This window comes from Puma concolor, chromosome B1, assembly GCF_028749965.1.
Source record: "Puma concolor isolate L17-30 chromosome B1, mPumCon1.1.hap2, whole genome shotgun sequence".
NCBI classification, from domain to species: domain Eukaryota; kingdom Metazoa; phylum Chordata; class Mammalia; order Carnivora; family Felidae; genus Puma; species Puma concolor.
Genome location: NC_141670.1, coordinates 46,183,255 through 46,193,618, shown reverse-complemented (window position 1 = coordinate 46,193,618; position 10,364 = coordinate 46,183,255). Strand labels below are relative to the sequence as shown.

General features: G+C 36.7%; 1 protein-coding gene across 1 annotated transcript in view; it reads left to right on the top strand.

The window, feature by feature from the left end:
* Nucleotides 1-416: 416 nt before the first annotated feature.
* The window catches only part of KCNU1 (potassium calcium-activated channel subfamily U member 1), a 149,109-nt gene continuing 139,161 nt past the window's right edge, over nt 417-10,364 (top strand). Inside the window, exons 1-2 of the mRNA XM_086703723.1 lie at nt 417-610; nt 3,466-3,585. Coding sequence (XP_086559849.1) covers nt 464-610; nt 3,466-3,585 — 267 coding nt within the window. The 5' untranslated portion in view covers nt 417-463. The remainder of the gene's footprint in view (nt 611-3,465; nt 3,586-10,364) is intronic.

Here is a 10,364-nt window from a genome sequence, read left to right as displayed (position 1 = left end):
TCACTGAGAATGTGGCATCTGCTCCAGTGAAGAATCAATTCACTGACACACAGATTGCTGGATGCCATTTCACTCTAAGTTATTCTGAAGGTGTCTGCAACAAACCAAATATATAGCCGATTGACCATAGCCATGAAGGCTATAATTTCCTCTAGGTCAGAGAGAAAGTCCGTAACAGAATCAGACCTAGGATTCTGGTCTTCTGAAGACCCATGTTGTGGACCCTGGTCTTCTCCTTCTGTTCATTCATTTGCATCCTCTGAGTCAGCACTGTGGTGGTTAGCTGACCCTTATTCCTGGGATCACTCATTGTTATTACCCCTGGCATTAGGACTCAGTAATACACTAAACTCTAACTTCTGGAATCATTACCATGTGATCGTGACATCACAGAAGCCCAACAGTTCCGTCTGCTGATTTTTCAAACCAAGCTGCAGAGTGGTAGTGGGGAAGACCTGAGAAAATGGCCTGCTCCATTGAGATCCAAGCAGCATTTATTCTCTCCTCCTTTGTGACCTTCTTCGTTGGACTCCTCATCTTATTCATATTCAGGCTAATCTGGAGGACCATTAAAAAATGGCAAAACATCAAGGGAACAGGAATTATCTTGGTCAGTTTCCTTATTTGGGATCGCACTGTAAGAAGATCTAGACAGGTCTGGCAAGTGATTGTGTTTAGAAAACAATATAAGCTTCACTCAGCTTTCATGAGCTAGCAGGGCCAGCTCTAATTTGGTGCTGATCCTCCACTGGGGTGGAAAACAGGACAGCAGGTCACCATTCCAAAACCTGCAGGTACAGAGCTATGTCTCTCCTCCCACCACTCAGAGAAGCAAATGCTTTGAATGGCTGATGATGAATGGTAGCGCTGGAAACAGAGGTCGCTATTCTGAAAAAACGTCCACAAACAGTATGTCTATGTCACTATTTTGAATTTCAAAATGATGGTTGTGCCTGGTACTATGTATGAGGGAGGCAAAAACGAACATCAAGTCAAGCTTACTTTCACAAATCGTGCATTGTAGGATACAGATGCACTGACACAGGTAAACTGCCTTTCATAAACCATGTTAACCCAATACACTGAGTTCATACAGAAACCCATGCATACATGCACATGCCATACAGTCACAAATGCAGACACTTTTCACAAGTAAACAAGCTTTGCAAGGGTGGGTGGTGTTGAGCAACAGCTGGCAAATGATCATAATGAGAGTAATGGTATCGTACCCAGATAAGACTTTGCTTAAGAGCTTGAAATAAAACTCTCCAATGCTAGATAATGGCTGTTCTATTACCAGCGGTCAAAGGCAAAGGGCTTTATTATGCCCTGTGTGGTTGGTTTCCAATTTTTTCCCCAAACTTTGTTTTTCTGATATTGTATTGTAATTTCCATAATAGAACACATTTCACTTGTGCATTGTAATTGATACTGAAGAGTTGCTTAGAACATTTCTCTAAACGGCAGAGGCACCTCGGTGGTTCAGTCGTCGGACTGAGCATCCGACTTCAGCTCATGTCATGATCTCACAGTTTGTGGGTTAGAGCCCTGCATTGGGCTCTGTGCTCACAGCTCACAGCCTGGAGTCTGCTTCAGATTCTGTGTCTCCCTCTATCTCTCAAAAATAAATAAACATTAAAAAAATTTCTCTTCATTGTAAACGCTAACATAAAATAACATAATTTGTAATAACTTGGTAACTTTCTAAGGTCATTGGCAATATCATAAAATGGAATTCAGGTTTCTTCATTTAAGATGTACCAATACTGAAGTCCAGACATTTTGTTGTTAAACAAGTTCCTTCTAATATTAATTATTTGTAAAGACTTTAAGCAGTGGCATAAAAAGTATGGAAAGAATTCTCAGGTGTACTTACTTCTTAACAAGACTGATAAGAGTACACAAATGAGTAATGAGTGTGGTGAATCTGCCTTCCACCTTTTTTCTTTTCTCCCAACACACAAATGAATTGGTAGATTCGTTAAATCTCCTTAGGCTTCTGCTCCAGGAAATATATCTTCTTCCCCTATTATACTTATTTTTGTGTGGTTACAAAATATGAGAACCCATTTGTCCTAAATATTTGCTGTATATTTCACTTCCTTTGGATGTAATTCATGTCTACCCTTCAGTCCAGAGGCATCTTTTAATAGGCATCTTCTAATAGGAAGCAAATACAACAAAATGTAAAGAAGTAGGGTCCAAAGCAGCCAAAATACTATACTTTTATGGTTTTGAATCCTGAGGAGAGAATTTGATACAAGTTGAGTGACTTCTCAGCAACTTGTTATATTTAATTGAGAGGTTTTCTCTAAGCCTTTGGGAAAATGGCCTAATGCAAAAAATGTCACAACTGTCAAAGTTATCTTAAAAGTTATTTGGAGTCATAGTTTTCTCCTTAAATGTGCATTTTTAAAAGGCTTACTACATTCATAAATATAATTTTATTATATCTTAGGGTCAATTTGTTTTCCCACAGAAGGCTCTAATTTCATAACGAAATTCAAAGGAGTGTTCCATATTAATGCTATATTGAATATTTTTTTGAAAAAAAAATCAATTCTCAGACAACATCTCAGGAATGCACATGAGTCATACATATTAGAGGGCAAATCATTGATCAAGATATGGATTCTATCAAATAGTTATTTAATGAGACTTCTTTTCCTACCACTCAGAAATTATGAGTAGAAAAATTAAGCCATTTCAAAATCCTGGCTCCATATACAATGAGTTTTTCCAAAAGTCAGAGGTGATCATGGTGTGATCAATCCTAGCTCACTTCTATCTTTCTTGGTGGTAGCTTATCAACAGATATGGGGACCAGTTCAGACTCCGGCCTCTCCTCATCCCCTGCTTATGTTTCCTTATCAATAGATAGTGGATTTAATCACACTTACTTTGTCTACCTCATAGGGTTACTATCAATTTTAAATATAATAATTAAGGCATTTTATAAACATGAGGAAGGATTATATCAGCAGGATGTGATACCAGATAAGGAACTAAAAGCAACATAAAATCGCTGAAACTTTCCTTCTTTCTCAAAACAAAAATTAGGTACTTAAGTAATCACTAAAAATCAATTTATGATCTTTTTGTCTTTGTCCACGTATCTTGATAGAAAAGGGTAAGACACGTCCCCACAGCATGAAGAAGCGTGCTACTCTCAATCCTGACCACTACGATAATGTCAGCTTGAAGGGTCTAGGACTGAGTGTATGTGAGGAAGGCATGGTGAGGACTTCAGAATTCATCATTAAAAAGCGGTGCAAAAGATGAATCAAATGCAAACCCAGTAAAATTCAATTCATGAAATGCTGAACAAGCAACTTCAGCGTTCTCTGGGTTGGACAAGGTGGAACGATTTCCAGCTTATACCACAGCAGGAGGCTCCAACATACATAAAACAGATTACTTTCTCTGAGATTCAGCTCACTCTCAATTCTTTCCTCTTGTGTGTAGGAACTACTCTTGAGAAAAAGCACCGGTAATAAACATTTGAAAAGTCTCCACTTCCATGGAGTATTTCGGAATCGTATAGAAATGTTGCTTTCAGCACAGACCTTTGTGGGGCAAGTGTTGGTAAGTACATTTTCATGGTTAGCTTGCTAATGTACTTTAGCCATGAATGTAATTGTCAGTATATATAATTCTATCGCCCAGGTAAGCATCTGGTGTTCCCTGGTGGCTTTATCTAAAATATCACTGCCTCCCCACGGCCATCTCCCTTTGTCTACCTTCTCTTCCATTAGTCTTTTAATCTGAATATAATTACTTGGCATTGTATTTCCTATTGATCATCAGGGGATATGCTAGAAGAGAAGCTTTATTAGCACAAAGGTTGTGTTCAGTTTGTTGCCTCGAATGTAGACGGATGTCTGGCATAAATATGATGTTTGGTGGGTCATCTGGCCTGAAATGTGTAACCCCTCCTTTGATTCTCATAGCTTTTTTTCTTCCTTATACAAACTAGTCTTTTTGCCTCGTTATGATGGTATTTAGTGTTTTACTACCTGTCTTAATCTAGGTAATTCATACATGTTAAAACTTAATTCAGACATAATCTCATAGGGGAAATCTTACTTTATCTCCATAATAGGCTAAGAGTCCATCTCTAAGCTTCTATATATTCAGTGCACACTGCTATTAAAATTACCTGTGCATATGCCTGTCTCTTCTAGTGTACTGTGAGCTCCTTAAGAGAACAGACTATGCCATGGAAATGCTTATATTCCATTGTCTGGAAACAGAAGACGCCCTATAAATGAATGAATTGATCTGAAATATTAGAAAATAGAATCTATAGTGTGAGGGTATGCTGCCATCAGATGGTGGTATGGTGGAGTAGATGTGAGCTAGAGATTATCCTCTGTTTTTTTTGTAATTGGTGAAAACAGTGCTCTTTTCTGGTTAATGTTCATTCAGATAGAATTATTTTTAAAATTTATTAGGAAGTACATAATTTCTTCTGAATGTGGAATCATCTGAACATTCCTTTTTCTTTCTTCTAGTTTTGCTCCCTTTTCTGAAATCCCTATCAGTATGACCTGTTAGAGAAGGATTCTTTCTGATTATATCAGTGATTTCTTAGCTAGGATCTCTTCAAATGCTCAAATCATGTGTGACATATGAGGATAATATTGGGAATAACATATTAAAGGTCTCTGGGGTGAGGGAGAAGAGAACCTATACCATCCACCATATACGCATTGCATATGGGGAATGGGTGAGTAAGGAACGATCGATCATTGATTACATACCAATAAAAATTACTTCTTAAAATAATGGAAAAAAATGTTTTTCAACTTGTTATAGCTGATGATTAAGTAGTTGGAACAACAGAAGTAAAGGTTAGAGAAAGGTTAGATTAGAATAAACACTCTAGGCATTGATTATTGAAAGGCATAATCGAGACCCTCAGTAGGGGTGCCAAGCAAGTATTCTATGAAAGGCTAGGAAGAAAACAAAAGAGCCTGTAGATCTCCTTTTCCATCCTTCCATTCTTCCTTTCTTGGTAATTCTCTTACCTACTTCTTTCAATAGATATTGTTTGCCAACTACACACAAGGCTGACATTCTAGATATGGTGAAAACATAGACAAGAGTTTTGCACTCCCAGGACTTAAATTCTGGTGGGGAATAGAGATGACAAATATGTGCATAAACAAATAAGATAAAATTAATATGGTGATGAATGGTATTGGGATTATGACTGATGTGTTTGAGCGTCTTGGTGGAAATGGAGTTATTAGATCGTATCAGATACAGTGATCAGAGAAGAAATCTCTGAAAAGGTTTTGAGAAATTCTCTGAGACATGAAGAATCAAAATATAAAGCAATTAAAGGGTGGAAGAAACAAGGTTATCGACAGAGAGAACGGTTTATGGAAATAAAAAGTTCAGCTTACTGCAAATACCACAGTGGGACGTGCATGCTAGAGGTCATGGAGGGCAGAGGAGAATGAGGTCAGAGAGGAGACAGGAGAACCAAGCAATGCTTTGTACTTCATAGTAAGGAACTAGGCTATTCAAATGGAATGATTTTACTCTAATGCAAAGGGAAGTCATTGAGGGTTTTTTGAGCATGTGGTTGACATGGTCTAATTATGTTTTAAAAATTCAAGAGGCACTAAAGTTTAAAAATAAAGGAATTATCAAAGGTATACCAGGCAAGTGACAATAGAAATCAGGAGTACATTTTAATATCAGATAAGTTTGAATTCAAAGCAAGAAAACAATAAATGAAGCCAAGTAACCTGTCTTAGTCTCCTATGATCACTATGAGAAAGTACCACATGCTCAGTGGCTTAAACATCAGAAATTTTTGTCTCGAAATTCTGGTGGTGAGAAGTCTCAGGTCAAGGGTTGTTTGCATCTGAGGTTGTAAGAAAGAAGTGGCTCTATGCCTCACTCCTCGCTCTGCTGGTTGGTTAGCAATCCTTGGTGTTCCTTGGCTCATACATGCACCCACACCTTTGACCTTGTTTTCACATGGCATTCACATAATGTTTCCTCTATTCATGGCTGTGTCTAAATTTCCCTTTTCTAAGGACACCAGTCACATTGATTGAGACTCCATCCTCATAACCTTGTCTTATCTTGAATACATCTGCAAAGACCCCATTTCCAAACAAGGTCACTTTAGGTGGGACTGAGGGTTAGGACTTCAACATATGCTTTGTGGGGGGTGGGGGGGGGACACAATTCAACACACAACCTTCATAATGATAAATTAACAACCCTCAACCGAGATAGAACATCATGAATATCACCACACCAAACATATGACTCTAAGATAATAAATAAATAAAAATTACAAGAAATAAAAAAGAGATATTAAAAACACATTGGTAGTAGGAGCTTTTAGTTCACCTTCCTCATATCAGGACTTCATAAATAGGAAAGAAATAATGTTAAAAAACAAAATTCAACCAAGTAAACTTGAAGATGTAATTGATTTTATTAACCAATTCATGAATTGAGCAGCATCCCATGTAACAAGCAGAGGGATGCTCCGAGGAGTTGTACAAAATGGAAGGTCTTCATAGGAAGGAGAGTGGGGCAAGGAAGTTATTAGTAAAAGAAAAGAAAAATTGTTTCAGGCAAGATCACCTTCCCTTAGGGGTTAGAGCAGGGGGTCTTACCATGCAGATTACCTCACTAGTGCTGGTCAGGAAATTCCAGACTGGTTTAATATTCCATTCCCTGGAATGGCTAAAACTGCTATTGGGTTAGGTATTAAGTCTTTACGGGTCTTAACATAAGTGACTCCATTTTGCACCTGTTTGTTTTTAACAATAATAAGCATAAAGAAGACCAAAGTAACTTAATTAATAACAGAAAGCTGATTGAAATGATGAAACTCCATATGCTGAAAACAGAAATTAAACTTACAAGTGTCTATGAACTATTTATAAATATTCAGCATATTATCAGGCCACAAAAAAAAAAAACAGAATTTTGAAACTTACAAAGTACAGACAGCCAACATTAACTGAATACAGCACAATAAATAAATAAGAAAATAACAACTCAGAAAAAAAGAAAGAAAAATGAAGATCTTACAGCTAACAATTGTTACATTTCCCTCTCTCAAAAGACGCTTAACTCTGAAAAATCAAAATAACACTTGTGGTATATTTAGATCATAAAAATAATGAAAACACCACATACCCCTTGCACCTAGAGTATAAGATGGGAGTGGTTCTGAGTTAAATGCCTAACAATAAAAACTTGATAAATAAAAATAATTAAAATCAATGAATCATCAATCTCAACAAGTTAGAGAAAGAAAACACATTAAATCTACACAGAATAAATATAAAAAGAGTCAGAAATTAACGAGTTATAAAACAGCTGATTATTTGAAGCAAACAATAAAAACGAGAAATCAAGAGCTAGCCTCACCAAAGAAAAAAGGGGGGGGGGGAAGCACAAATATATAAGAAATAAGACATTAAGTGAGGAATAAGTACATTGATAAGAAGGAAACTGAACGCTATGTAGGCAATTAAATTTGAAAACTGGATGATTCCTTAGGACAATATAAATTACCAAAACGTATCACAAAAGAAAGAAACGTAAACATCAAATATCTGGAAGAAACACAGATGCTGTCAAAGACCTGCATCACCACCACCACCACCACCACCCTTCTTCCCTCCATCTATGGGAGACCTAGATGATTTTAAGGTCTAGTCAACCAGATCTTCAAGGATGGATATCCCTAATGCAAATTAAGCAGTTCCAGGACACAGGAAAGAAAGAAAGAAAACATTCAATTTTCTTTTTCAAGGAAAGCACAGTGTCTGTATCAAAACCCCTAAAGATAACAAGTAGGAAAAAAAAATCTACAGATTCATGTCCTTGATATTTAGAGGGAGGATACTTGGCCAACCACCCAGTGGAAGACCAAGAGGAAGGAGGAGGAAAAAGAGCAGGAGGTGAAAAAAAAAAAAAAGAGGAAAAGAAAGGAAAAGAAAAAGAAGAAAAATGAGGCGAAAAATTCCAATAGTCAAAAGGAGAAAATATAGTATCTTCAAAACAGAACACCTTCTAGAAATCCCTCTGTAGATTAAAACATGGCAAAGTATTGATCAGCACTGTAGCATCAACGGGCTTGTTGTTTTAGTCATCACAAAGTTTTTATGTTTTTACAACTACCTTTTCTTCTGCATTAATTTTTTTTTTAATTTTTTAATGTTTATTCATTTTTGAGAGAGAGAGAGAGAGACAAAGCCTGAGCTGAGAGGGGCAGAGAGAGAGGGAGACACAAAATCCGAAGCAGGCTCCAGGTTCTGAGCTGTCAGCACAGAGCCTGACGCGGGGCTCGAACTCACAGACTGTGAAATCATGACCTGAGCCGAGTCAGACGCCCAACCCATTGAGCCACCCAGGAATAGTTTTAAATATAGTCCTATCCCTAAACAAGCTGCTCCTTTTTCAGTGGAAGTGGGCAGAGGGGTTGTGGCTAATTGTGTAATTGCTTCTTTGTTGCTTAGATGCTAGAACAGTTTAGAACTAAAAATGTGGCTTATCTTTAATAAGTGTGTCTATTTTTGACATCATTCTAGGCACCATTTATGTGCACATTCTGTTATCCTGTTTTCCCTTGCTTCTATTTTTTCAGGCAATCTAGCACTTTATGTTTCTTTGTATTCTCTTAACTCCTTCCCAAAAATGTGTAATCTTTTCTGTGAATATGTAATCCCTTCTGTAAATGTGTAAATAAGCCCTTAACTAGATCAATAGTTGTCAATCTTAGTATACAGATGAGCAAAGTATATAAATGAGCAAAGAAAGCATCACCGTTTGTTTGGAAATGAGAAAAAAATATTTAAAAAATGATGCTGGAAAAACTGACTAAAAACTTATTTCCCTGGGTTTTGCTCATTTTCATAATGCAGTAATAGTTCTAGGGGAAAAGAAACATAAAAATACTAGATCTGTTTCTTCATACATTGTATCCATTGTTTATGTTACAAAAATAAAGTTTAAAAATCTTTCCCACCACCTTGAGATGAGTTGTATCTTTATGTTTTATTTTACATTTCATTATTTCATATTTTATATTTAATATACTGTCAAGCATCAGGCACCTATTTTGTATGAGACTATAGTTTAGAGATCTTTATCATATGAATAGAGAAAAGACTGACAGGAAGTACCACACAATATTCACACTGATTATTTGTGCATGGTTACATTGTTTGCCTTTTTATGCACATGGCACATTATTCAAAAAAATACCAAAGGGTGAAGAAGTGAAAACTTAATTTCTTCCTTACCCCTATCTCTGTCCACTGCTACGGGCTTCTTCCTTCAAACTTGAAGATTCTCAGTAACATTGTCAGATATATTTTCTTTGGGTGTTTCAGTGACTTAAAACAACTTTTCTCCTCCATAAGTTGTATCTCTAAAATTTAAATTTTGAAATAAAAGAAGCTGTTATTCTTGTGGCAGTCCTTTGTGAAGACTAGTAAAATGAATAGCAGCCAGCGAAGGCAAAATGAGATGTGAATTCAGGTTAGTGTGTTGATCTCTTGTGTCTTTATTTTTTTTTTTTTATATATGAAATTTATTGTCAAATTGGTTTCCATACAACACCCAGTGCTCATCCCAAAAGGTGCCCTCCTCAGTACCCATCACCCACCCTCTCCTCCCTCCCACCCCCCATCAACCCTCACTTTGTTCTCAGTTCTCAACAGTCTTTTATGCTTTGGCTCTCTCCCACTCTAACCTCTTTTTTTTTTTTTGTTCCCCTCCCCCATGGGTTTCTCTTAAGTTTCTCAGGATCCACATAAGAGTGAAACCATATGGTATCTGTCTTTCTCTGTATGGCTTATTTCACTTAGCATCACACTCTCCAGTTCCATCCACGTTGCTACAAAAGGCCATATTTCATTTTTTCTCTCTTGTGTCTTTAAATTGGAATACAGCCTGAGCAAGTGGGATAGGAGTTTCCAAAAGACTTCTAAAGGGCCAGCTTTGTTCTAGATCAATTCTCCCAATTCTCTTCTTTGGGTGCTAGTTCCTAAAATGGATTTACCTTAGGCCTTCTCACACCAGTTCTCCTCTCCATCACTCTTTTAAAATCCATTTTGCAAAACAGAGGTATTACCATTACCTCTTTTTGATAAATGAAGAATCTGATGCATAGAGAAATAAAAGGTAAAAATTATAAAACGGGAATGAGAAATACTATCTATGGGTAATTTCAATGAATAGTTGTGTTAATATATGAGAATGGACTAACATATAATAATTACAAGACTCACTAGTTAATAATATACACGTATGCCTAGCGTATAATACATATATAGGTGGAACTATTATTAATATTTTTATAAACAATACTCAGC